At 45.6% G+C, this 27,891-nt stretch overlaps 1 protein-coding gene across 2 annotated transcripts; it reads left to right on the top strand.

Annotated features, from left to right (window-relative positions):
• The first annotated feature begins 196 nt into the window (after window positions 1-196).
• STK11IP (serine/threonine kinase 11 interacting protein) lies at window positions 197-27,700 on the top strand. Of its 2 annotated transcripts, none has more exons than XM_035126543.2 (25): window positions 197-335; window positions 938-1,001; window positions 2,947-3,149; window positions 8,456-8,530; window positions 8,984-9,079; window positions 9,674-9,781; window positions 10,217-10,288; window positions 11,500-11,629; window positions 11,767-11,870; window positions 12,730-12,819; window positions 13,780-13,821; window positions 14,163-14,333; window positions 15,397-15,478; window positions 15,568-15,906; window positions 17,817-18,007; window positions 19,903-20,013; window positions 20,658-20,823; window positions 21,565-21,987; window positions 23,297-23,409; window positions 23,549-23,646; window positions 24,072-24,250; window positions 24,716-24,800; window positions 24,992-25,077; window positions 25,186-25,415; window positions 25,728-27,700. In XM_035126543.2, the coding sequence occupies exons 2-25, from the start codon at window positions 938-940 to the stop codon at window positions 25,866-25,868; spliced, it is 3,399 nt and encodes a 1,132-aa protein (XP_034982434.2). In that variant the 5' UTR covers window positions 197-335; the 3' UTR covers window positions 25,869-27,700. The 2 variants fall into 2 exon arrangements, with proteins under 2 accessions (XP_034982434.2, XP_060133908.1); XM_060277925.1 differs by lacking the exon at window positions 197-335 and adding an exon at window positions 388-777.
• Window positions 27,701-27,891: the final 191 nt, after the last annotated feature.

A 27,891-nucleotide genomic window follows, 5' to 3' on the forward strand; every position in this document is an offset into this window, starting at 1 on the left:
CCTGCAGCGACAGGTTTCCTCAACTCCGAAGCGTAGGATCCCTGCTTTCGGGAGCCCTGCTTGCTAATAAATCATGAGATCTGCCACACTGCACTCCCTAAAAGGAAGGGCTTTCTGCAACCTAGTGAAGGAGATGGCGAAGCGCGACGCCGTAGAAAGAGAGGGCGGAGCTTTGAAGGCGCGGCACCGGCTCTCTTATTAAGCCAGCCGAGGACGCTCTAGCTCGTATGTCTTTAAATACTCTATTGTAACGCGGAAGTGAGTAAAACATTCGGGAGCTTGTCTTGCGTCTATGGTTGGGACGCTGTGTAAGAAACCGGCCGCCGGCATTCCAGGTAAGGGCGGGTGTGTGGTGTGTGTGTGTGTGTGTGTGTGTGTATATGTGTGTGTGGGGGGGTGTTGTCTGGTACGAGAGGCTGCGTGGGCGTTGCTATGGTTACTGCCTTCCTTCCAGGCAGGCGCTCCCCTGTATCATGTACCTGCTGCTTGCTTTTTCCTGCCCCATAGGGTAGTCTCTGGGGTTTGGTGACCAGCTTGGGGTAGGTCATCTCCCCCCCCCCCTGCCTCGCCTCTCTCCGGTGGGCTTCCGAGAAGGCCCCTTGGACCGTCGGAGGCGGGGCGGCGTTGTGTGGAATAAGGGCTGCCTCTTTCTGAAATAAGGGCAATTCCTGTCACTGTCACGTGCCTGTGTGCAAGCACCGCAGCTGCTGACTTTGCGAGGGTCTGCACTAGGTTGGCCGGAGAACTTGTGGCTCTAAAAAATCACAGCACTGGGAGGTTAGTGTAAAAATCTCTATGCCCAGTGGGCTCAGACTCTTAAGCAGGAATTTTGGTTGGCTGGTGAACTAGTGAGTTATTTGCAGCACCTTGAGATACTTGTAACTGTGATATGGGCTCTTGGGTTCCCAAGTGATGATTCTCATCTTTTTGTTTGCAGATGGCTCCTGGCAAACCAAAGGAAATAATGCTCCAGAGCTTAGCCGATTTACTGCAAGAGTCTGGTGAGGTTCTGGTGGTTTGAAGCATCTCCACATCAAAGTGTGCTCTTCGTTTTGTTCTAGGTGGTAATGTAATGGCCATACATTGGGGTCACATCTACACCATAAAGCACATGATTTTCCTGCAAAGAATCCTTGGAACTGTAGTTTACACCTCACAGAGCTAGAATTTCCAGCTATGGTTCCCAGGATTCTTTGAAGAAAGCCATATGGTTTAAATGTATGGTGTGGGTGTGACCTTGGGTTTGGGGCCAGAGTTGGTGGTAATATAGGAACTACATGGGATGAACTGCAGTAGACATGATTATGCTTTTTAAGGAGGAATAAACAATATGCCACAGTTTTATTAACAGACATTATTCAGTAATGCCTTAGAGCCATTTCACATCTTGTTTGTCTGCATCAGTTTACTCACAGCGCATGCTTATGGTGGGTAATGCAGCTAATCCAATTTCCTGTTGCATATACCAGGTTAAATGGGGGGCATTCATTGGCATGTGCTAATACCTTTAACATACGCAGTAAAGCGCCATGTTAATATCTTAAACATGTGTGCATAAAACACAGCATGTGTATGTAGTGAAAAATGGTGCTTGATGTTGCCACTTTTATTTGGATAATTTCCACTACTGGACAAATTCTGGATGTTCTTTAACCTGTATTCACTGAGGGAAGTTCTTCAGAGAAATCATACTTCCATTCTTGTGGTTGGTTACAAGGTTATTACTCTAGTAGGGCAGGGTTCCAGCCTGTCCTAAGACTCTTGTCCAAGTAAAGAAAGATGGTTGTAATTCCAATCTAGGAACCAGCTCTTTATTGATGTCCTTCCTTTTTATTGTAAACTGTATTCGGAGATTTGCAAGTCATTGGCATGTGGGTGGAGTAGCCTAGGAGAGTAGTCTAGGAAGCCCTTCATATTGTTCCACTGAACCGGAATTTTCTGTCTGTGTGAGAGGTAGTGATGGTTCAGGAAAGTCAAGAATGTCCAGTACTTAAAGATTATGCGATGAGCACAGAACTAAGACAGCTACTTCAGAAATAACTATACTGTAACATGTAGTAGGGGCACAAGTGGCATTGTGGTCTAAACCACAGAGCCTAGGGCTTGCCAATCAGAAGGTTGGCGGTTTGAATCCCCGCAACGGGGTGAGTTCCCGTTGTTCGGTCCCAGCTCCTGCCCACCTAGCAGTTCGAAAGCATGTCAAAGTGTGCAAGTAAATAAATAGGTACCGCTCCGGCGGGAAGGTGAACGGCGTTTCTGTGCGCTGCTCTGGTTTCGCCAGAAGCGGCTTAGTCATGCTGGCCACATGACCTGGAAGCTGTCTGAGGACAAACACCGGCTCCCTCAGCCTATAGAGCGAGATGAGCGCGCAACCCCAGAGTCGTCTGTGACTTGACCTAACGGCCAGGGGTACCTTTACCTTTAACGTGTAGGACTTCGTTCACATTCAATAGGTGTGATAAGGCTGTGGAGTTATGGTGGCAGACATACAATAAGGGGGCTGGAGCAATTTGCCTATGAGGAAATGTTATAACATTCGGGGCTTTTTAGTTTAGAAAAAAAAGGCAAGTTGGGGAGGACACATTAGAGATGTACAAAATTATGCTTGGTGTAGACAGAGACATTTGCCTCTCTTGTAATACTGGAACTTGGGGTCATCCAGTGAAACTGAACAGTGGAAGACTCAGGGCTGCATCAACAAGGTATTGCTTCACATGGTTAAACTACAGAATTTGGTGCCACATACAGGCAGACCTCTAAATTCCAGTCATTGTAGTCTTCTTGTAGGTGTCTCATTGACCACTATAGTAAATAGGACTCTGGATTACATCGGCCTTTGGTCTGATTCAGCAGGGCTCTTATGTTCTTATGAACCTTTCTTTGTGTGGTTTGTGATGGTAGGGAGTACATATGGATTTATTAATGCTAATTATTCTTTTTCTTCAGGAGACTTGATTCTGGATGGTACTAGCACTTTGACCTTATTCACCTCCACACTGCAGATTCTCACTCAGATCTTTGAGCAGCACCTATTACCACGAAACCAGAACCATGGCTTCATTGCACTCTCCTCACACCCTGCTGAAACATCTGCCATCCTTCAAGCCCAGTTTCTCTTTGATGTCTTGCAAAAGACGCTCTCTCTGAAGGTATGTGCCAAAGTAGGAGTCTGGGAGCAGCGGGTCTATGCTTCTTGCCTATCTTGCAGTGAGGATACTGGTGTCGATGTAGCTATATTTCTCACTTTTTTATACAGATGATAGTTTTGAAAATTATTTTAGATGTATTTTATTTCATCGGTCACATTGGGAGGACTTGTCCTGAAAGGTAGCAGAAAAGTATTCGAAATAAAAATAAATAAATAAAATATGATTATAAGGCATCGTTTTTTAAAATGCGCTGTCCTTGGCCTGAATTGGACCATTGGTCCATGTAGCCCAGTACTGACTGGCACCAGCTCCCCAAGAGCTCCAGAAAGCATGGTGTCTCAGATGCTTTTAAGTTGAGATGCTCAGGATCAAACTTGCACCTTAGTACATGCAACACATTAGTTTGACTGCTGACCTATGGCCCCTCCCCACTATTCTGCTGAACCCCCAATGCTGTTAATGTTTTACATTATTCCTTGTTCAGAGTCTGTCTTAATTGGGAAACTTGCTTTTTCTCAATTGATGCCAAACCCAGTTGAGTTATGGCTTAGTTCATCACTAAACTGGCATTCTTACCTCTTTAGGATACTGGCAGCCATGTGATTTGGTACAGAAGCAGCACATACTTTCAGTATCCTCCAGCATTTTGTGCCTGGTGGTGTGCTTAATAAGTTTTGCATGATTCAGTACAGCTCTGATAAGAAAAATATAATATATTGCCTCCAGATGAGTTTGTTTAACCAACCAGAACAAAAAGTATGGAAGATGCTGATATTCCCATTTTTTAAAAATCACATAATGTCTTCGAGTGTTCTCTACTCTTTGTCTGGAGATTAGGGTGTAGGCAATAGCAGAATCAGCCAGGACTGACTGGCATAAGGCTGAGGGGGTGGTGGAAGAATGGAAAAGGAACTAGCTTCCTCTTGGCTGTAAATGTATATTCGTGCCATCTGTTCAAGCAGACAAAAAACAGATTGAGGGAGTTGGGATGAACTGTGGTTGCTGTTCAAGAATGCTCAGTAATTTAGTCTTAAAATAACTGAGGAGATATGTACAGTAGTGGTAGAGGTAAGGCAATATGAAAAGTAATCTAGCTGATAAACTGAAGTTAAAGTGTGGAGACAGGAAGTCTTCAGCTGATCTGCATTACAAATTTCAGGTCTGCTTGCATCAATTATTTAAGTAGGAATATTTGTATCCATTTCCTGAACTTGGAGATTTATTCTGATGGTGCAGGATATTCCTGTTCCCCACCTTTCTCCTTATTCACAGGGGTTAGTGGCAGAGCAGAGGGAAGGGACAACATCTTTGTATACTCCTTGTTCTCTGATGGAATATGTGGCATTCTGAAGGGCAAAGACTTGGAAGGAGGCAGGAAGTCTGAAAACAGTTCAACCAAACGTGGTACCACCTACATCCCTTCAGTGTAGCGCGCTCTCTCTCTGTTTGTGTGTGTGTGATAGTACTAACTTTTCTATATAATCACTCAGTATGCACACCAGTTTATATATCAATCAATCAACTTTATTTGCATAGCCGACAGCCAGTTTATATATATTTATTTTATTTAGTTAATTTACATACTGCTTCATATGCCCACAGAAATCTCTAAGCAGTTTATAAATACCTACAGAAAGGAATCTATGTAAGAAATGCAATACAAATTGCATATATTCTTCCTCCTAATTATCAATTTCACATTGTAAGTAACATCAAATTAAATCTCTCTAACCAATATATATAAAGTATAACATCTAAGAATCACAAAAATCAATTGTGTACAAAACATCAAAATATATAAATATACATCAAAATGAAACATAATTACAAAATATCATTGAAATGTCATAAATATTATTGAAAAATGCATGATGTAATAGTTAGCAAGTGATATTCTGCTGCAGGAAAGAAGGGCAAAGGATGTGGCAGAGTCAGATTTGTGTCAATAATAGATGCTAATAAGAATCTGGTGCTGTGTAGAATCTTCCTTCTGTGAAATAAGATTTGTATCACTCAGTAACCAACTTCATTAGTTTGTGACTTTTACCCTTCAAGGTGAGTTGTGTATATTGGGTTTTATCTCTAGGGTCATTGTTCAGGTTGTTTCCGTTGGGTATGTTTGCTCTGCTGGTCATGAGGTTTTTAGCCAGAGCAGCAATGACACACAGATATGGATTGAAATGTGCTTGCCAATTTAGTCATCTATGCTGTAGGCCTCTGGTGTTTGCATGGGTTAGTGCAATAAATTAAATCTCTTCACCTGGATGGATATTTTGTGTTGAAGTTTGGAAAATCCAAGTTCCAGATTAACCTTTTATATAAAAAGGGATATGAGAGTTCTTTAAAGCATCTACATGGAAGCTGCTGGTGCAGTCTCATTCCCAACAGATGGTCTGTGAGAACACATGAAGCCTGTATATTGAGCAGGGTCTCAGATTTGTTCCTGTTGGTAGGATGTTTCTCAAGCCAACAAGAAGGGTCATTGATATCTGTCAGGTATAGAATTCCCACTGGGGCCATGGGCAGTATCCAACAAACACATCCTGTCAGTGCCAGGATTTCCACTTGCAGAACAGGACTCTTCCTCCCTCGCCACATCTGCTCCAGAGGGTCGGGGAAAGCCTGCATATTGGGAAAGGAGGGCTCCTGTTGTGCAAGTGAAAATCCTTGCAGTGATGGGAGACTTACTTAGCCCTACGCACCAGATACAACCACAGATCTGTTATTTGTATCTGAAGCCCTCGTGACAGCCTATCATCACTACAGTATCTGATCTGCATGCCTTTTCCTCCTCCCTAATCTAGTGTCAACTCTGACGTTTGTAATTACCCAACACTGCCAGATAACACATTTTGATGAAGATGATTATACTGTATAGGTCCATCCTTATATGTGACCCATAGGGCCCTTTGTGTTGAGACACTTTAAATCAACTTAGTATTTAAAGGTGATTTTATGCTTCGCTTTGTTCCTTGCACAGCCTGCACTGTGATTTGTTTGACTTCAGAGTGACTTTGAACCTCTCTAGCTTCTGCCTTGTGGCTGTTGTTACTGGTTAGCTTTTCACTATCTTCACACATGCTACTATGATGTGATCTACTAGTGCAATAGCCTGCTTTGTTCTATTTTTAATGTGGGCTTTGGTTAGCAATCTGGGCAAAAGGCCCACATCCTTAGCTGATATCAATTCTTGAATTTCACCGTTATAGTGAATTAGATTGCAGTTGCATTTGGTTTAATAATAGTGATTCTACAGTGAAGGGAACAGTAGCGGGTTACTTTGGGGAGGATGAGGAACAGGGAGATTGGTGAGGCCATGTGGGAGAATCAGTTGTCATTTACTCTGACCATGCTGACAAGATTGTGTGTTTTATTTTTTCAATCCTTTTCCTTCAGGGAGCTCAGAGCACAACATATGGTTCCTTACCTCCATTTTATTGTTGCAGTCATTCTGGGTGATGGTTAAGCAGAGACATTAGAGATCCATGATCAAATCTGCTGTCTTGATTTTCTTTTTCTACAAAGCAGCTGCTGGGAGATACCCACCCACCTTGCTTCTTTTCTATTCTAATAGGCAAATAGTGACTTTTGGAGGCAATTTTAATTGGGAAAGGTTACCCTATTCCCTCAGCACTGAGGTCCCAATCTTCTGCAGTTGATTTTAACAAAAAGTTTTAAGAGATGTACCATCTGATTGCGGCTCTCTGGCATATAGTCCAGTTTGGCCCTTAGTGAGCCACGTAGCTCAGCAGGGACTCAAAACTAGGCTTCCCTGTTCCAAGTCTGACACTTCATCTATTATTTTGCACTGTTGCCAGAATGATTCTGATCCTCCTGTTAAATTCAGTTAACTGAATTGTGGGTCGGGGTGGGAAGAGACAGGTGCATCCATCAAGCTTCTGGGACAACGCTCCTGGAACTCCTTCTGAAGCAGCAGCTGCTAACAGGCAAAGCCCCTGCAACAAGGGTGGGGATGGCATGGGTGGGCTTTGTGCTGATGTGTGATGGGGAATAGTTGTTAGCTGCACATCTTCTGCTAGGTGCAATTTTCTGTTTGGAGAATCCAGGAGGAAGTGTAGATGAATGCTAACCTTCCATTTCTTTCTTGTCTCCTTGGATATACTTCTTTAGTATATAAAGGAAAGAAAGAAATGATAAAAGGTGGGGTATAAATCTAGACATAAAACACAATGCTCCTTAAAACCATTGTTCCTGAGCTTCAGATATCCAAGGCTTGTCGTTTGAGAGTTGGTGTCTATGGTCTGAATAAGTGTGAATCTAGAGCACCAGCAGCCAATATACAGTAGTGTCCTGCAGATGCTGTGGATGACAGCCCTCATTAGCTCCAGCCAGCATGGTCTGTGGTTGTCAAGGGTGACAGGAGCTGTACTCTCATATCTGGAGGGTATCATGATTGGTTACGCTACAACATCTGATGGGCACCACATTTAGCTATCACCAATCTTAGAGTGTCACGAAAGTATAGAACGAGTCTAGTTTATGTTCTATTGCTTACCTAAGCACTGTTCTCTGTGAGATAGACTAATCTCTATGAGAAAAGCAATCTCCTTACAAGACTTGCTTTCTCATGCCCTTAAATAGCATGTGGCATGCTGTCAGACTGTGGCCACTCAGTATCTGAACTTTGGTAGTTTTTTTGTGTTGGGTGCAAAGTTATATATATAATAGAACATTACCCTGGTGCCTGTTCACTGCTTCATTTGCCACTTTTGTAGAGCATGGGGATTAACTTCAGAGATGTTATATTCTGAAGTTGTGGGTTGGGCATCATGAATCTTGGGGTGTGGGATGGGCGCTCCATTCTGCAGGGACGCGGGTGGCGCTGTGGTCTAAACCACTGAGCCTCTTGGTCTTTTGATTGGAAGGTTGGCAGTTCCAATCTGCAGGACAGGGTGAGCTCCCATTGCTCTGTCCCAGCTTCTGCCAACTTAGCAGTTTGAAAGCATACCAGTGCAAGTAGATAAACAGGTACCGCTGCAACAGGAAGGCAAACAGCATTTCCACGCGCTCTGGTTTCCGTCACGGTGTTCGTTGCACCAGAAGCAGTTTAGTCATGCTGGCCACATGACCCGGAAAGCTGTCTGTGGACAAATACTGGCTCCCTCGGCCTGAAAAGCGAGATGAGTGCTGCACCCAATAGTCGCTTTTGACTGGACTTACCGTCCAGGGGTCCTTTCCCTTTTACCATACTGCGGAGTGGGGCAATGGACTTGTAGAGGTGACGTCTGTTGCTACTGGGTGACTCCTTTCTTCATTATCACTCTCCCCCACTCCTCCTGCTTTAGCTTGTTCATGTTCCTGATTATGCTCTGCCAGTTGATGTGAAGATTTTCCCCTTCAAGTCTTTGCGACGTTTAGAGGTGAGTCCCAGATGCTGAGGTGAGGAGCCTCTGGAATAGGGGCTAGATGGTGGCTTGGCCTATTTCTGGTGGCTGCTGTGGGCTGAGAAGCTGTGCTGTCCATAGCATGCACAGAATGGTGGGTGGGATTAGAGTGGGAGTTCCATAGTTTCTCACAGTAGCCAAGCAATTTTATTTTCCTGCACTTTGGACTAAAGTAAGACTTTCTAAATCTAGAATCAAAATACAGTATTTGATTTAGAGAAATTGCCTTTATAGGAATCAAGACTGAATTTAGCCATGCTGAATTTAGCCAGGCGAGGGAAGTCTTTGGTTAAGGAAAGGAATGCATGGGATAATGTCTCAAGGGGGAAATAATGAGTGCGCTTTTCTGTAGAAGAGCCCTTAGGCCTATGTGACTTTTTATGTGTTTTGCCCTCTTCTCCTGACTCCCGGTTTTCTCCCTTGCCTTAGCTGAAGTGTGTTCCTTTGCACTATCTGCGGGGCCTGCGGTATGTCTATTCTCAGTTGGAGGCTTTAACCTGTTCCAAATGTGTGAACTCTCTGAAGGTGAGTGAAGATGCCTAACTTGATTGCTTTCTACCTCAGGAGGGAAAGTGCTAGAGCTGTTTCCAAGGGAGGCTGTCACAGACTCACACTGTGCATGCTGCTCAGTTGCATGAATGTGCTTCCAAAGATTTTTATGTCTCCTCTACCCTTGAAAACTCTATGCTGTGTTAAATCTCAGGTCAGGAGTGATTTAACTAAAACTAGTTAAATCTGTTTAGGGATTTAACCTGTTCCCTAAACCTGTTTAGGGAAGCTTTTAATGTTTGATGGTTTACTGTATTTTAATATTTTGTTGGAAGCCGCCCAGAGTGACTGGGGAAGCCTAGCCAGATGGGTGGGGTATAAATAATAAGTTGTTGTTGTTGTTATACCTCAAAATTTCCTGTGGAGTATGCTAGCCAGGTAGAGTTGCCAGCTGGCTTGCTCTTGAGGTGCAAGAATTAGCTTTTGACGCTCTTCATGGCATCGAGGGAGGCTTGCACATCTGTTAGTTGCTGTAGCTGAAACTGCTATTCTAGACCTTGCTCCAGGGGCTAGTTCATAAGATGGTAGGCCAGATGCTTCTTCCTTGTCAACTTGTGTTTTATCCTGCAGGAGATCATCTCTGCATGTGGCGGGGACCTCAGTTCTGCCCTTCCATGGCTAGAACTACAGACTGTCAACTTCAGCTACAACTCTATTGTAGCCTTGGATGATTCACTGGTATGCTGGAGAATTGAGAATTGGGGGAGATGTAGTAGGTGATGAGAATGGCATTTTTCTTAATGGAATACTGAGACAGAGGACAATTGTACAATTGTTTTCTGGCAGCTTGGGTTTCTCATTCTGACAGTCCTCTTGTTAGTGTTTCTCCTTCTGAGTAGGTCTGGTAGGACTTGGGCTTCTGGATCGCTGTGCCATAACTAGCCACCTAGTTTTGAGGCTGCTTGCTCTATGGCAGTGTTTGCCAAACTTGGCCCTCCAGCTGTTTTGGGACTACAACTCCCATAATCCTTGACCACTGGTCCTGTTAGCTAGGGATGATGGGAGCTGTAGTCCCAAAACAGCTGGAGGGCCAAGTTTGGCCATGCCTGCTTTATGGGATTGACTCAGTTGCCATCACTAACCTCCTATCCCTTCTTTCTTGTTTCTGATAAGCAATTGTTGAATGCCCTGAAGGCCCTGGATATCAGTCATAATCTCATCCAGGACTGTGAGTGCTACCTGACAGTAAGTATCTGGCAGAGGGCTCAATACCACCCTTTTGAATTCCATTATGAGCAGTTAGCAACTACTTCCTTTCTTCTTCCTTCATTGCTGGGTTGACTCTTTTCAAGCCTTAGTAACATATATTGGAGAACTATGGATGTGGTAGTAAGAGGAAGGGAGATTTCCTACTTTGTGTTTAACAAAACCACCTCAGGTTAAGAACTTAATTCGTTCTGGAGGTCCATTCTTAACCTGAAACTGTTTTTAACCTGAGGTATCACTTTAGCTAATGGGGCCTCCCGCTGCTGCTGCACCGCCGGCACGCGATTTGTGTTCTCATCCTGAAGCAAAGTTCTTAACCCGAGGTACTATTTCTGGGTTAGCAGAGTCTGTAACCTGAAGCGTCTGTAACCTGAAGCGTCTGTAACCTGAGGTACCACTGTACTTGAGTCGCATTTCCCCCCCCCCCTTGAAGTCAAACACACTTGTGAGCCTGAGAGGAGGCTTCACCTTCCGATGTGTTTCTATAGTAAAACGTGAGGCTGTTTTATTTATGCTATATAAATCTTCTTATGGTAGGAATCTTGGACCCTGTGCACTCATTCCACCACCTCCTGGCTTTTTTCTTTTTCTTTTTTCATACTATTAGTCTTTGAGGGGCTGTTTATGTGGCAGAGCCTTCCCCTCTGCCAGGGCTGGAATAGATGCCTTCTAGTTCCCAAGTGTTCCTTCCATGATAGATTTTGTTTCTGCGTAAAGCCTGGATCCTGCCTTCCTACTAGAAACTGAAGGCGGCTTCAGCATAAAAATGCAAATGGTATAACAACCTAAATTAGTAGCAATTAACAGCAAGTTCTTCTCAAATGGGTAGCTGTGTCTGTGTTGGGAGAACTGCCAGTCCTCCTTGGGTGCTGGCTTCCTCCTCCTACTGTGATGCTGCTGCCTCTCCTACCCCCCAAGTGCCACATGTGTCTGTCTGAGCAAGAGCAGAGTTGAGATCATGTGCAGCCCTGGCAGATTTCCTGAACAGTTTTAAGTGAAAGAAGCCCTCTGCCAAGAACTCTCTAATCTTTCTGCTGTCATGAGCCTGAGTGTGTTGGGTTCTGCTCTTTTGATCCGCCATGTGTACCTCGCGTTAACAACATGTTCTCGGGGCTGAGGGTTCACCAGTGTGGCAGGGAGGACGAGAACATGGATGAGCAATGTTGAGAACTGCCTGATTTTCTTTACAGGTGCTGACAGAGCTGGAATATTTAAATGTGGCTTATAACCTCTTGCCCAAGATGCCTGAACTTGGGCTGCACAGCCAGGCTAAACTGGTGACCTTGATCCTGCGGTACAACCAGCTTGATAACATTAATGGTAAGACTGATATGAGGGGTAGCCTGGAAACTAGGTCATGCTGCATTGTACCAGACTGAAGAATGGAGGCCCACAGGGTGGCACAGTATTGGGGAGAAGGGTTCTCTTCCGGCATTACTCTACTTCCTTTTCCATAGGTGTGGAAAAGCTTCCCAGCCTTCAGCACTTGGACATTGCCTATAACCTGCTGTTGGAACACACTGCGTTGGCACCGCTGTCATCGCTACACAACCTGAGAAGAGTGAGCAATCAACCTGATTGGTTATTTATTGCATTTGTATCCTAACTTTCCACCAAGGAACCCAAGGCAATGCACGTGTTTCTTCCCTTCCCCATTTCATCCCCAGAGCCCTGTGAGGTAGGCTAGGCTGACTGTGGGTGACTGGCCAAAGGTCATTCAATGAGCTTCATGGCTGAGTGGGGATTCGGACTCTGGTGTCTCAGGCCTCTCCCCAACGCTATAACCACGGCACTTCACTGGTTCTGATTGGTGGTCAGATTATTAGTGTCTGTTTAGTGGTTTGGGCATTGAGTAAGACAACATCTTAAGACTGTCTTTTGTTTGAGGAAGGAGGCCTTGTTATTTAAGTATAGTAGATGCCTATGACACTCCTAACATATACCGGTAGGTCTCCAACTTACAATGGGTTCCCTGTCTTGTGGGGAGGGAATTGTTCTGAATACCTGTGTGGTATAATGGTTGGGGTACAGGACTAAGAAAACTTGAGTACAAATTCTAGCGAACTCTTCAGGGCTAAGCAATCTCAGGCCAGTTGCCATCTCCTTGGCTTCACCTACCTCCATAGGGTTGTTTTATAAGATAAAAGGGGTCAAGGAACTCCGTGAAGGAAGCTGGAAAGTAGAATACAAATTTCCCTAGCAAGAGTGCAGGGGAAAGGCAGTGAGGTACATGGGCATAGCCTGGGGGCAGCTTCCTCCCCATCAAGTAAATCAATAATAAATACTTAACTAACTGAGGTTCTGCCCCCATAAATCATGGCTACATCCATGGTGAGGAAGACAAAGTTCTGGCAGTTAGTAGTGTTGTTTTGTTAAATGAAACATAACTGTTCTTTTTCTCCTTACCCCACCCCCCACAGCTGCATCTGGAGGGGAATCCTTTAGGGTTCCATCAGAACCACCGGCCTGCTACCATAAGTCACTTGTCTCCTAGATCTATCTCCAGCAATGTGAGTATATGTGGTGTGCACTGCAGTTCACCCCAACTCAGATGCAAAGATGGCATAGCATAGTAGACACTGGCCTGTGGTCTACTCCTATTTAAATACTTTCGTATGGGAAACAAACCCTGTGTGTGTGTTTACACACTAGTATGTAAACTGTGTACCAAAAAAGGTTGCGCCCCCCCCCACTTTTTGCCAAAATGTTCTTCTCCATCTGTGAACTGAAGTTGGGGTCTGTACCTCCAGAAATCCTTGTTGGCTACCCTGGCTACTCAGTCCCATATAAAAGGATGCAGGACTTGCATTTCCACCACAGGAGGTGTCAACCACTTGGGCCTGTTGTACAAAGAGAAGCCATCTCCTGCTCTCCAACTAGGGGTAATGTTGATTTAGCCATTTGCTGAGCCCAGAAGCTCAATTTCCTGTTCCTGACTTCACACACACTTTTGGTAAAGATACCCGGAATGAGCCTGAGAATTTCATGTCTATCTGCAGCAAACATGGCAGTTTTTTTAGCTGGGGCAATTAGAATAAGATATACCATCTGACTAACCTGTTTAATGCCTGGTAAAGAAAGCCCATTTGTTCATATGTTTTATTTGCATTCAAGGACATTTATTAACTCTTTCCTTTGTTTAATTTAGTTACAGGTAGGTAGCCGTGTTGGTCTGACGTAGTCAAAACAAAACAAAAAAAATCCTTCCAGTAGCACCTTAGAGACCAACTAAGTTTGTCATAGGTATGAGCTTTCGTATCTGAAGAAGTGTGCATGCACACAAAAGCTCATGCCTATGACAAATATAGTTGGTCTCTAAGGTGCTACTGGAAGGATTTTTTTTTTGTTTTGCTTTGTTTTGCTACAGCATGTCCATTTGTAGGAAAGGGTTTTCTGATTTATTGGTTATGTGAGTGACTAGGAAATGGGGTTATTGGTGTCTTAACTGCCATGTTTTGTTCTAATAACAGTTCCTTCTTGATGAAGAGCCGCTGTCTGCTTTTGACCTGAGGGTGAGTAGGGTATACAAGTATTACTTTTCCAGGTGTTGTGGTGGAAAGAAGAGGGGGTGGGGTGCAGAACTTCTTGCTGCTGGGAACTGTCTCATCCTCAGTGTGATCTAGAATATCTTGATCCTTCAGAATAATGGGAAGCCAATAATGGTATTGTTGGCTCAGATGCTATTGCTTATCCAGAAGCCTCTCTCCTGAAGGATGGCTATGTATCGTCATGTAAGGCTACTAAAACAGCACAGGCTAGCCACTTCTCAAAGAGGAGGGTAGAGGGTAAAAGAAGAGAGAAGTCTTCAAACCCACTGTTCTTACTTCTCTTGGGTTCATTCTGTCTCTTTCAGCACCTCTCAAAGCTGGATCAGGCTGCTGTCCAATCAATCTTCACCTCAGTCTCAGAGAGGGCCCCGACAGACCGCAGTGCCCTGGAAAGTTCATGTGCTGCAGACCAAAGTGACAGCCAGTCCCCTGCAGAGAGCAGACCACCCCTATTACCCCCTCGGAAAAGAAATAAGGTGTTCTTGCTGCTTGGAGTGTTCAGAAATTGTGGGAGGAGAGGAGAGGGGAGACTGTTCATCTACTGGTGATTTGTGTACCACGTGATCACTCACATTAACTTGTTCAGGAGGAGTTGCAGGAACATAAACAATAGCAATGCTTTGGATGTGGTTTACCATTATGAGAATGAGGCTAGCCTCCCTAGGGTTTGAATGCCCTCCTACTACTATTCCAGTGCAGCCACACAAAGGTAATAAGCTTCTGCTTCCATTCTTGGATCAACTGCAGTTCAGTGTTTCATTAATTCCCTAAACTATGGATAACCTTAACTACCGGTATGACTATTGAAAACGAGCCAGCTTCGTTAACCATGGTTTGAGGTTGACTTGTTTCCACTGGCTATAGTTTAGATTAAACATGGATTGTCCAGGGTTAGATGATGCAGCATTATTGATCCAAAATGGAACTCATGACCATGCCAGAGGAGGAGGAGGGAGTGCAGCAGCTTGCAGGGGGAGGCTAGGTTCATCCTTGTAACAATAAACTATGTTTTAGCACAGGGATGAGGGAACCTGTAGCCCTATACATGCTGTTGGACTCCTACAGCTATCATCTCTGACCATTGGCCATGCAGATAGGGGCTGATGGAGCTGTAGTTCAACATTTGGAGAATTGCAGGCTCCCCATCCTTCAGCATTATGTCTGAACCAGTCCAGTATGGAAGAAGATCTCAAATATCCATCTACAGTGCTCCTCAAACATGGGTCTCCATCTGTTGTTAGACTAGAACTCACATCATCCCAAGCTAACAGCTGAAGACTCAAGTTTGAGAAACACTAATCTAGTAACTTTGTGCAGCATCCTAAGCTCTTTGTTTTGCATTGTTTGAAAGGTGGGGGGATAGTTGCCAAGAAAACACTTTAAGATTTTCAGCAAAAACACAATTATACACTTCTAAAAAAGCCTTCTTTCCAAAGGCGTGAAGCAATTAACGATAATATTAAGGTACTGTAATGCTGCCGTTAAGGAATGTGAGAGAGCCATTTCCAGCCTAAACTTAACAGTTTGTCTCTCCTTCAGGGGCAAGTGAAAGTGCGTAGGGCCAGCATTTCAGAGCCCAGCGATACTGAACATGAGTACAGAAGCCTGCCCGTCTCAGCAGGTGAGGCACACGGCAATGGGGCTGTGACCAGGGGCTGGGTGTGTGCAAGACACCGTTGCAAACTTGGGAGGCTGTCTGTCGTCCCACAGGTATAGTTCGGCAGCACCAGGCAGAGATGGAGCGTATGGACAGTTTCCGGGATCGCTTTGGTACCCGCTGGCTCCAGTACAGGCGACACCTGGAAGCAGATGGACAGGCAGCAACCATCACCCCTTCTGGCAGCCCCACAGTAGAATATCTGGCCGGCTCAGGCGAGGCTTCCCAACAAAGCAAGAACTCTGTGGAGGAGCAAAAAGTTCCTGAGGCCACAGAGGAAAAGGAACCAGAGCTGCCTATGCCTGAAATCCTGGCAGAAGGCCCCCAGGCAGTAGTGGAAACTGAGAAGATGCCAGTTAAAGAAGATAAAGGCCAGGAGGAAAAACCAGAAGGTAAATGCTTCTGCTCATAGCTCACTGTCCACTTCCATAGGTAGGTGAGAGGCAGTGGGCATTTAGGCTGGTATACGGTTAGTGCTGAAATCTCAAAATATGCTACCACGGTGCAAGATATCTATAGTATTTATATTTTCTTTTTTCCCTCCTGTCTGACTTCTGTCATGTCTCATACCCTTTGCCCATGTCTTTGCTTGCGTTCTATCCCTGGCTAAAGCATTGTGTTCTGCAAGGCCTTAAGCTGTGAATATGCCCACATGTAGCCCTTTTCCTGTTGGAACTGGGGGACTCAGTAAACCCTCCAGTACAGGGAACGAGAATCGGAGCTGGCCAATGTGGGCCAGATCTTGATCTCCCCCACTGCCTGTGGGCCAAATAGGATAGGTAGGAGGAGCCATTCACCTGTCCACTGCCTACAAGCCCCTTTTGTGTCTTTACCTGCCCCATATCTGACATAATATAGGACAGTGGCTTCGATAAAACTGCCTTATGGAGAGACCAGTTGGGCCTAATTAGGCCTATGAGGCGGAGGTTGGCTGCCCCTATTCTAGAACCTGTTCATATGCAGCTTATTGAATGGCCTTGGACTCTGCATAGGTGCGAGTAGAGCACAGTGCATGACAATGCTTTGTGCAGAGTCCAGAAATAAATAAATAAATAAATAAAGCAATAAAGCAATAAAGCAATAAATAAAATCAAGTCTGTCTCAATGTGCAGAGGCCCTGCCTGGACCCCCTTAATTAATACTAAATGTGCTCAGTCCTAGCTTCTGTTACATCCCTAATCTGTGGTGGCAGAATTCCTAATGTTGCCAAAAAAACCTAAAATTAAAAACCAGTTGAATGACAAGAAAACATGCAAGTTTGTCTTGCCTCAAAATCTGGGTATTGTGATACCGTATTTGTGGTGTGGATACACATTGACAAGTACACTTCATTCATATCAACAGTGGGAAATGTGTGACCTTGCCGATGCTGTTGGCCTCCAACTCCCATCAGCCCTGACTGTTGACCATGCTGGCTGTGGCTGATGGGTGCTGGAGGCCAACAATATCTGGAGGGCCACAGGTTTCCCCAACCCCAATTTAAGTAAATGATTCTTCTTCCTAGAAAGTGCAAAAAGGTAATGCCATTCTAAGCTAGCAAGCCCTTGGCATGTTACTGATGGAAAAAGAAGATCCCAAATTGCTTGGGCTTGACCTTTATTTACCTTCTGGATAACTTTTACAGAGCAAACCCTTTCTTTCTCTGTGAAGCTGAATCTCCCCACCCACCCACCTGCTGTGGCGCCAGCGGCGAAATAACACCTTGAATTGGGGTGCTGAAAGCTATTTGCTTGTTAACAGTTGACAATTCATAACTCTGTGTTTACTTTCTACCACTGAATACCAACCATATCCCATATATTTAATAAACTTGAGTGTAAAATGTCTGACTCACTGTGATCTTTCATAAGGGGAATACTTTCTGTTCAGTGTTGACAAATCTCGTCATACCATACACAAATTGGGAATCCAGGCTCCCTCTGTGCCTGACAGTAAGACACATAGCATTCCTTTTTCAAAAGGAGTTCAGAGTGACATTAAGTCCTCACAGACGGAGAGGTATCATTGGCTGAGAATGATGGGCATGTGAAAGCCCATGGAGCCACAGCCCTAGGGCAGACTACATTATGTGACAAGATTCTTCCAAGAAAATTACTTTGCTTGCATCATGCAGTGCCCTCAATTTCATTCCTGCTTTAGTTAAAGCATTAGCATAACTTGTCTCTTGCTTTCAGTGGGCTTTGCAACCCTGCAGTTACCGTAGGCAGTCTTTGAATATGTGGGGGAATTGCAGACTTTCATTGTTGCTGGGACTCTGGGTGCTGAAATAGGTAGGGACTAATGCTCTCATTTATCTTGGCAGTGGAGCTCTACCAGCCTGTGCTGGTAAGCCAGATAGAAGATGGCTGTGACCCAGAACCAGACTGGATCTTTTTGCGGATCACTTCCCGACACATAATGGAGGTGGAGCTGAGAAAAGGCAAGGTTTTGCGCAAGCTGGAGCTGAAAAGTCTTCGGAAAATAGAAACCTCAGAGATGCACTGGAGAAGGATGGTGAGTTCCAGTTGCTTTTGTGGGGGACAGGGTTTACAGTAAACTGACCACCATGAACTCCAGTATAGCATTGTCTAATGATTGTGTGCAAGAATTAGCTGGCTCTTTCCAATGAGCTTTCCTTTAGGCAGTGCATAGGCATATTAGATTATTTTGGGCGTGACATATGGTGTAGAGCAGTCGATCAGGCTTGGCAGATCTATCAGGCAAGTGAGGATTCTTGTCAATAGGAAACTTAGTACATTCTTTTCTTTCCCTGAAACAGAGTTGCTTACTCTAGTCCATACCCACTGCTTCAAATCCAGTTCTTTACCCCCCCCCAACTACTACTGCTACTATAAAGCACATGATCACATAACAGCTGGGTGAGCGGAAGCTGGTGCTGGCACCATTTTGCACAGTTTCTGCATTTAAGGCTGCAGAAATTTGAAAGCTCCAGACAAAACCAGTCCTTTCTCTCACTAGCTGCTGGCCCTGGGTCCAGCTTTCTTCTTATTTCCCAACAACTTAATGAACGACAGTCTCAGCCTTGTTTTTAAGCATCTAAGGTTTTGTGGTAGCTTGGGCCTGCTTGGTTGCCTTCAGATCATACAGAAATAGGAGCACCAGTACCTGGCAGTGCATGTAGAGAGGGCACCTCAACAGTACTTTTGCCCAATATTCAGTTAATCTCACTGAGAGGAGGAAACCACCCTATTCACAGTAGCGTTGCACTGGGATATATCGTAGGTATCCAGGAGAGCCTTGTGGTGGGCTCTGTCCATGTCTCTCTCCTCACTGTGTATTTGGGGTCTGCTCTGTCAGTTTCTTCAAAGGAGGCATTCTGGGGTATAGTGGGTTCCCTATATTCACTTCACTACAGCTGTTTTACATTCCATAATTGGTTTCAGCCATGCAAACATAGTCTGACATTGGTTGCAGAATTCAGCGTCTTGATAAACCTTCCTCCTCCCCATCTGGAGCAAACAAGTTGTTAAGAATAAGAATTTATTTATACACCCCGCTCATCTGGCTGGGTTTCCCTAGCCACTCTGGGCGGCTTCCAGCAGAAAAATAGGGCCTGCTCTAGGGGTAGGCTGGGTGGCGTGGGGCGCCAGGGCGCCGGGCCGGCATGGAAGCCGTGCTGCACGCTGCGCCTGCCCGCCCACCAGGGCGGGGGCGCAGGAGCGATCTCCGCACCACGGCGCCCAGGCGCCCGACATGCTTGAGACGGCCCTGCAGAAAAATACAATAAAATAATCGATTAAACATTAAAAGCCTCCCTAAACAGGCCTGCCTTCAGATGTCTTCTAAAAATCTGGTAGCTGTTTTTCTCTTTCACATCTGATGGGAGGGCGTTCCACAGGGCGGGCGCCACTACTGAGAAGGCCCTCTGTCTGGTTCCCTGCAACTTGGCTTCTCGCATTGAGGGAACCGGCAGAAGGCCCTCAGTGTCCGGGCAGAATGATGGGGGTGGAGACGCTTCTTCAGGTATACTGGACTGAGGCCATTTAGTTGCTAGTTATCTCTCCTCTCCTGTGGTTTCCAGCAACTGGTATTCAGAAGCCTCCCAACTGTGGAGGTAGATCATAGTCATGACTAGTAGCAGCAGCAGGTGAGCAGTTCAGTGTCCTCTGTAGCTCTTCCTTGTCTCTCCCCTCCCCCATTGGCTAACAGAACGGGGAGGATGCAAATTATTGGGTTACCTTGCCAGAGAGGTTTTTGAGGAACTCCTAATGCAGAGGCACACAACCTGTGCTAGGATCAGCAAGTGGCTGCAGTTGCCGGTTGGTCCAAGTTAAAGGGGCAGCACAAAGCGGTCTCCATTGCAGTGCTTGTGAAGAGAGTGCGAGCAGGGCAGGTTTCTTTTCATTGGGGAAGCTTGTTCTGACCAGAAACCTATCTCTTCCTGGCAGGACCTTGAGCGGGTGTTTCCTGTTCTCACACTGCACTTCAGCTATATCCGCAAGGACCGTCGGAAGCGCCGATACGTAGTGTTGGATAACAACCCTGAGCTGTGTGTGCAGGTAGGTGAGGAGGTGCTTGGACACAGCTCAGATTGGAGTGGAAGGGGAGGGTGCCCCTGCAGAACCTTAGCTTCCCAAATTTAGAGGGGGTGTTGTCTCTGAGGTGGGGTCAGCTTGACTCCTAAGGACACAAGAGCAGCCCTGTCTGAACAGGTCAATGGTCCCATCTAGTCTACCATCCTGTTTCCCTCAGTCGCCACCAGATGAGTGTGGGAAACCCAAATGCAGGGCATGGAAGTTGATGATCATTTCCTGCTCCCCAGATACTGGCATTCCGTGACATATGGCTTCCAAACCCTGAGTTTCAAAATGCTGCCAAGACTAATAGCCACTTGAGTTGGACAAATTCAGGAACGAAAGGTCTAATCCCCTTTTAAAGTCTTCTGAGCCACCGCATCTTGTGGCAACAAATTCTATAAATTTTGCATTTCACCTTATCTGTCCTAAATCAGCTGCTAGTCAGCTTGGAGAGAAGTGTGGTGCTTCCTCTGGTGTTCCTGGCCTCCCGCCCTCTCTGTCCAAGGCTAAGAAAGGTGCTAGTTGTGATATTCACTCTGGTGTAAAGGGAGGCAGTGGTATCTCAGCTGCCCTCGCATTCTTCTGCAGCTGTTCTGCCCACTTCTTGCTCTCTCTCTTTTTTAAAGGATTTGCTCCGGCTGCTGGAACCCACCCTGGAGGAAAACTGGAAGAAGGCTGAGGGAAGTTCAAAGCTCCAGTGTCTAAAATGCAAACAGGAATTTGCTGGATGCTTGTCACTTGGACGGCAGAATCCAGGCTCCACTATAGACACTTCAGCTTTCTCTGAACAAGGTATGGGATGAACAGGGTATATCCCTATTTGCAAAATGGGGGTCATACCTACTGGGTTGTGCTAAAGCCGTATAAGTTCAAAGCACTCATTGGCATGTGAAAACACTGTGGTTGACCACTTATAATCTGATTTGTTCTCCCTTGAAGAAGAGAGATCTAAAATGGATTAGTAGGCTGGGCTCTCTTTGGGACTTGGTTGTCACATCACTTTCTGAACCTGTGTCTAGGGGATTTGGAGCCTTTGAATGAGTAAATTGGCTACTGCAGCTACTTTGCCTTCTTCCTAGATGTGTTTAGTCCTCTGCTACATCTGCATGTTTCTATGGTAGGACTTTTGCTGCCCAGCTGTTAAATTTCTCTATAATGCTATGAATTGTATTGATTTTTTTTCTCTAGTTAGCTTTCCATCTTTGTGAGAGTGTTGTGTTATTTGACCATAGGTCATTGTCTTAGCTATTTGGATGAATTCCTTTGGCATGGGGAAATGCATTGACGTAGTATTCAACTTTTGCTTTAGTTAATTTTTTCGAGGTTGATTATGAGAGATGAATAATTAGCCAGCAAGACCAGAGCATCAAGGGATGAACATGGAAACTCCCTTAAGGAGAAGGCAGGGCGGCCAGGGGTACTAACATGTTAGACTTTGGGTCCCTGAGAGTAGAGCCTGGTGCTTGATTAGTTTGCAACTAGGACTGCGGCTCCCAGACCAGATTCTGCTATGTTCCTCTTCTTCCTCTTCAGGTGCCACTGCTCTCAGTGAGCCCACCATCTGCCCCAGCTGCTCCAGCGACCATGTGGTCCTCTTGCCCTGCGAGGGGCGTTCCAGCACTCCATTGCTTCCTGGGGAAAGCCAGCAGGAGGTTGAGTCTGGAAAGTTCTACACTGGCGAAGAGACTACCTCTGAAACGGGAACCGGCTCCAGTACCCAGCTGAGCAGTGACCAAGGCAGCGCTGCCCATTCCAGCTCCCGCAGTTCGGAAGGGGCGGACGGCAGTGGCAGCAAGAGTGGCTTGAGCTCCAGGGGCCGCTCCTCCTTCCTCAGCCACACGGATACCAATGGCGGGGGCCTGTTGGGGAGCTATCAGTATGGCCCTTCCCCTGGGCCCACCCCTTCCCAGCTCTCCCTGAGCTCGGAGCAGGAGGAACACTGGAATCTGAGCCCCCGTGAGTGCTGGCAACCTGGTAGGAGTGGGTCTGCAAAAGGGAGCGCTGAATTCTGCACAGAGTGGGTAGAGGTATACTAAAAGAAATGTCATCTTCTGCCCCAAGACTCCATATTAACCTTAGAGCATATCCTTGAAACTGCCTTAACTCCTGCCACACTGCCCAGGCTGGTATTCCTATAGTGTTGTTGTGTTTTTCCTGCAGAAGTGAAGCAGGAGCTCCACCTGCTGATTGTTAAGAGCACTGTGTGTCTATTTATTTGAAATGTTTCATTTTTAGCTGCAATTTGAATGCAGCTAAGAGCAGGTGGCTTGCTAATGTCTGTGTAAATGTCTGCTAAAGGTTTAGTGGTGACTGCATTTGGATTGGTAGTGCCAAAGGAAGGTGACAGCAGGCAGATTGCTTTAATTTAGGCCTGCATAAGTTGAGTGGCTGGGGATGGAGCTCTTTGGGGTGGGGTGCTGCCAAACAACCTCCATTGCTGCCAACTTACTCCCATCTCTGTGTAGGAGCATCAGTGACCCTGAACTTGTCTATCATAGAATTACAGAATTGGAGAGTTGGAACGGATCCCTAGGGTCATCTAGTCCAACCCCCTGCAATGCAGGAATCTCAACTAAAGCATCCTTGACAGAGGGCCATCCAACCTCTGCTTATAAACCTCCAAGGAAGGAGAGTCCACCACCTCTCATAGTAGTATGTACCACTGTTCTTCCTGATGTTTAGTTAGAATATCCTTTCTTGTAACTTGAATCCATTGATTCAGGTCATCCCCTCCAGTGCTGGAGAAAACAAGCTTGCTCCATCTTCCATGTGACAGCCCTTTCGATATTTGGCTATCATATCTCAGCATGGCCAATGGTCAGAGGTTGTGCTCCTAACAGCACAGGTTTTCCATCCTGGTTCTAATCTGTGCCTTTTCCCTACTTCAACTGTAGAAGAGCCATGAGAGGCTTTCTATTAGAGCTGAGTTTCATAGACCATAATATTGTCTGGGTGAAAGCTACATGGCACAGAAGGGCATGTGGTCCACATTTCCATTGATCTATCTAGCTTGGGACCTAGTCAGATGATAAACACAGTCTAGCAGAGGGAGGATTGCCTTCAAAAGAGATGGGCCTAACAATCCCTATTTTGATGGATTCTAAACTCTGTGCCTGATTCAGGTATGACCTTGTGATTGAAATAAACCCAGTCTGGCTGCGGTAATAGCTCTAGCTTGATACGGGCACCAATGACTACCTGGTTGCAGAGTTAAAATGCTCAACCCCTTTTTTTCTTCTTTTTAAAAACTCTGTTGCCCCCTCAGCCACCCACAGTATTATGGGCATGCAGGACTTCTCCTCTGTGGATCATCGGCTCAAGCTTTATTTGGACATGGAGGTCTTTGACAGGGTGGAGGAGTTCAAGTGCTTTCTGAAGGTAAGAAAGGCAGCTTTCTGCAATACTGACCATTTAAGGTGGGTGGGAACACATTTGTATTTAACTTAGGCATTGACAGTCATGTAGGTTGGTGCTTTTTCCTGAGGCTCATAAGATCCTGCCTTCTGCCATGTTCTAGGTGGCTGTTGTGAAGAATGGCCGACCTGGGGAATTCTTGGCCCTCCTGGTGGCTTCAGACACCCAGTTCCACATGCTGGAGATTACAGGACGGATTAGGTGAGACAGGCTATTATTGGAGCAGTTCTCATTTGTGTTCTGTTTCCTGTCTTGACATCCACTTGATATGGCTAGAGCAAAGAGAGCCTCCCAAATAAAGAAAGACCTCTATTAAAATCATATAACGCCTTCAACCCATGTTATCTGGGTCCCTAACTAGGAAATGGGCATTTGAGGTCCCAGGCAGAGGTCTTCCCCCATCGCCTGTTTCCTGGAAAGCTTCAGCTAGAGATTCCTGGGATTTAACCTGGGATATTCATTCACCCAAAACGTGCTCCTCTCCTGAGCGCTGTGCTCCTGACTGAGAAAACTCTTATCCCTTCTTAGTGTTAGTCTCTGCCAAAAACAACAACCCTTCTTGAGCTTGCTGGATAAGGTGGGCCCTACCTTGCGTTGACTTGACACATTTGGTTCTTCTGCACCAGGGGACAGCCATCTGCTTGGCTGAAGAAGGGGGACAATCACTGCCTGTCTCACCTCTCTTGCCTGGAGGTGGGACTGTGCCATCAAAGCTTGCATATGGAGTTTGCGAATCCCTGCGCCTCCTATAACCTGCTGCTTCGCAACCAGAGTCACTGCAGAAGATTCCTCCAGTGCCTGACATGTAAGAGGATATATGGGGCTATGTGTGCATTTGTACAAGCTTCCCTGATCTTGTCTCTGCGCTGACAGGGAATAAAAGTAACCAGAAAAATGGTGGTTTGAATCCCAAACAAGTGCTGTGGTTAGTGCAGTTCCGCTAAGCCTTTTGACTAGAGGCGAATGCAATGTGGTACAATAGAATTCCTCTTATTTTGGGTTTGGCTTAACTGCCTTGTAGCCTTTGCTCAGATGGTCTTAGAGAGCCAACACTAGCTACTTGACTTCTCCCTGCTTGCTGCTGTGTGAGCTATGGTTTCCCACCCATCCATCCAAGCCCTATGTGAAGGAGGACGCTCTCTTCACTGACACAGCAAAATTTAGTCTTGAGAATTGGCCCTTGCTGGCTTAGACCTTTGCCCTGGAAATTTACCTTGAAACCGCCCAAGTATCACAATTGCATAATAACTTCCCTCAATGTCCTCTCCAGATCTCACACAGGAATTGCCGGCCAAAATCAGGAGGAAAATCCCAGAAGTTACTGTGGAGGAAATGAATCCACAGCATCCATTGTGGTAAGATTCCTATTGCCATTGTACAGTGTAAATGAGGTTTTAGCCTACAGGTGGTGCTGGTGTGACAAGGACACAAAGTGGGAAGTTGTAAGTTATGCAGGCAAGGTATAGTGGTTGGCTAGGATAGGAGCAACAATGGAAAGTGAATTTGGTGGAGGACTTGCCTCAATCATGTTGTGTCTGTGTTGTAGGCCATTTATTGAAAAGGACCTAGCAAGAGAAGCTGCACATGGCTTGGCCAGACCCTTCTTCTACCTGTTAGCATACCTCATTCAAGGTATGGATGTGCTGTTCCTGGAGTCATTTTTAGCCTCAACAAGCCCCTTCTGTGGCTTGATATAACTCTGTTGCATAAGCTGACTGCCCAACCTCTTTTTTTTCCCAGGGGCTTCTGCCTTTCCTGTGACTGTGCTCAGCACCCGTAAAAAAATCTTCCTGGTGGAAGAAGATCACCAGTGGCAAAACATCCCACCCTCTGCTGCCTCCGACACTGGCGCTGAGAAGCAGGCAAAGAAATGCTCCCGGCTGAAAGGGAGTGAACCAATCAGCAGCATCTGTGGTGTTATACTTTACCGTTTCTCCCCTTGTGACATGAAGCTGCAACTTTACGATGAGGTACAAGTAACAGCATCAGCGCTTCTTTCCAGGATACTAAAATGCTTGTATGGAAGGGGGTAAATGCTTCCTTGGGAAAGGTGAGCATTATTGCAGGACTGCGCTCTTGCTCGTAGCTAAATTGACTGGCTCCTTGCAAAGGCAGGTGACCATCTCTGGTCTGAGGAAGGAAGGGCAGTTCTGCTTGGTCAGGAGGTATAACTCAGACCTAGCAATACTTAGTACTGTACTGCAAGCTGAATTCAGTCCACGGGCTTACTGCTGGGTTTGCCCATTCCCTGATCATCTGAACTGTGCCTTCTTCCTCTGCAGGTCCTGAAGGTGGAGAGCAGTTGGCATTTGCGAACAGAATGTCCAGACCTGCTGGCTGATCTGGTAGAATGGCTGCGTGTGCCCTGGGAAGAGATGTTCTCCATTGCTCTCCAGAAGACTGTGCTTGAGGTGTTGGACTGAACCAAAGAAGCTCTGACTAATATGTTTCTGTCCCTGTTGGATTGGAAGGACAAGTTCTTTTTTGAGCCACTTCCTAGAATGTGGTGCATGACACCATTTTGAACTTCGCGGCTGTTGGAAATCCCAGCGGCATCTGGGAACTGTAACCGGAAAGCTTGCATCTGTCTTCTGTTTTGACAGTGCAGAATCCTGGTCAGTTGCAAGGCCTCTTGGTGGCTGTGTAGGTCGCTTCCTGCAGGGCCAAGAGGTGAGCCAGCCGCAGACTGACCACATATTACTTCCTGTTAGACTGGAAGAAGCTTCAGGGTGGCCTCAAAGCCAAAACAAAACTTTCCACAGCCGTTCCATGCACACGCGTCACTTTCTCTTGGGTAGCAGCTACTGGAGATCCTAACTCTCCTAACTCTCCTGGATTCTACACAAAACTTGACTGTTCCCAGGATCCAGGTACTGGCCTGGCACTCTCACTGAAGATCCTGGGAAATTATCTGACCTTCTTTGCTTAGCTATGTAGGCCTCACTTTCCAGACTGACCAGATGAATATGCTGCAATCTGTCCCTGTGCTGGTAGAACATTCCTAAGGGTTGCCTTAGCTATGGGCACAAGGATATGAGAACTCTCTCCTACACTTTGTGGATGTGGAGATATTTTGGCACTCAGGGTATGACACACTGGAAGCTACTGTCTTCCCTGGGACAATTTTAACTGTGAAACTTTTATTTTTTGGTGTTTAATAAAAATCGTTTTATTAACTTCTTTTGGTTCTTCCTTGCTGAGATGATGCAAATTCCTAATTGGCTTCGATTTTGCAAGTAACTGAAGCTGCTGTTCTTCTGAGAATTGCGCCACGGAAAATACTGAGCTTTAAGGTGGGCTGTGGCTTCACAGTCTAACAGGGGTTCTCAAACTTAGCTCTCCACTTTTGCTGGAATAAAAATCCCATCATCCCTGACCAGTGTTTGAAACTCCCAGCCTTTTAGGCACATTTTGCAACAGGGAGTTTCATTAGTGCGAGTAGTTTCTGAGCTTTGGATGCAGTACTGTTCCTAAGATTTCAGATTAAAACTGCAGAGTGGAAGGAAAGGAGGATCTTTTTCTGTGCCTCCACTTCTAGCTGTTCTCTGAAGACTGGAGAAGAGACCCTCTTAAGAATATTAGGGGGATGGGCCAGGGAAGGACTAGACCATGTTGAAAACGATAATATTTTAGCTGCAGTTCATATATTTTCAGCTTTATATTCTTGTTATAAAAAAGCGCATCTAGGCATTCCGTTGTTGCACCCATAACCTAGGCTTAAGGTGCCATTTAGCTCCTAGCTTTCATAACTCAGTTTCTAACACTGTGACCACTGGTCCTGCTAGCTAGGGATGATGGGAGTTGTAGTCGAACAACAAGTGGAAACCCGAGTTTGAGAAACACTGGTCTAATAAAAGTGCTTCAGTTTTAGACTCTGGGGAGTGCAGGGAGATTAAAGTGCAGGGTCTACAGTTTTGCCTGGTACTCCAGAAACAACATTGGGAGTGTTGCAGCAAGTCTGGTGGTGATCTTTGTGTCCCCAGGAGACCTCGAGTAACTATCTGAAGAAGTGTGCATGCACACGAAAGCTCATACCAAAATAAAAACCTAGTTGGTCTTTAAGGTGCTACTGAATGAATTTTTAAATTATGTTTCCATAGTCATTGATGAAACCTTCTACAGAGGCATGTTAATCTGTCAAGGCTTGCTGCCCCCTTCTTTGGGGGCTCCCCTTCTACTAGGTGGCTGAAATCTGAGGAGACGTGTAGGGGACGCTGTGCTGAGCAGACCAGGGAAATTATGCAATCTCCGTCCCCAGTTTTTTTTTTTTCAATATATTTTTTATTAAACGTTTTATCAACACACATCAAGGAAAAAATACAAAATACAAAAATACAGATACAAAAGAAAAACATCAAAATACAGAAATACAAAAATCAAACAACATATAACAAAAAAAACATATCATCTCCAATCCATTTTAGTATTCATTGTCTTCAGGCTTCC

The sequence above is a fragment of the Zootoca vivipara genome, chromosome 1 (assembly GCF_963506605.1).
Source record: "Zootoca vivipara chromosome 1, rZooViv1.1, whole genome shotgun sequence".
Taxonomy (NCBI): Eukaryota; Metazoa; Chordata; class Lepidosauria; order Squamata; family Lacertidae; genus Zootoca; species Zootoca vivipara.

Bases quoted from the DNA above. Each gene is read 5' to 3' on its own strand.
- STK11IP (XM_035126543.2), top strand. From the start codon at position 938: ATGGCTCCTGGCAAACCAAAGGAAATAATGCTCCAGAGCTTAGCCGAT. The intron at 11,871-12,729 runs GTGAGCAATCAA...CACCCCCCACAG, and splicing joins CGCTACACAACCTGAGAAGA to CTGCATCTGGAGGGGAATCC. The intron at 23,647-24,071 runs GTGAGACAGGCT...CTTCTGCACCAG, and splicing joins GAGATTACAGGACGGATTAG to GGGACAGCCATCTGCTTGGC.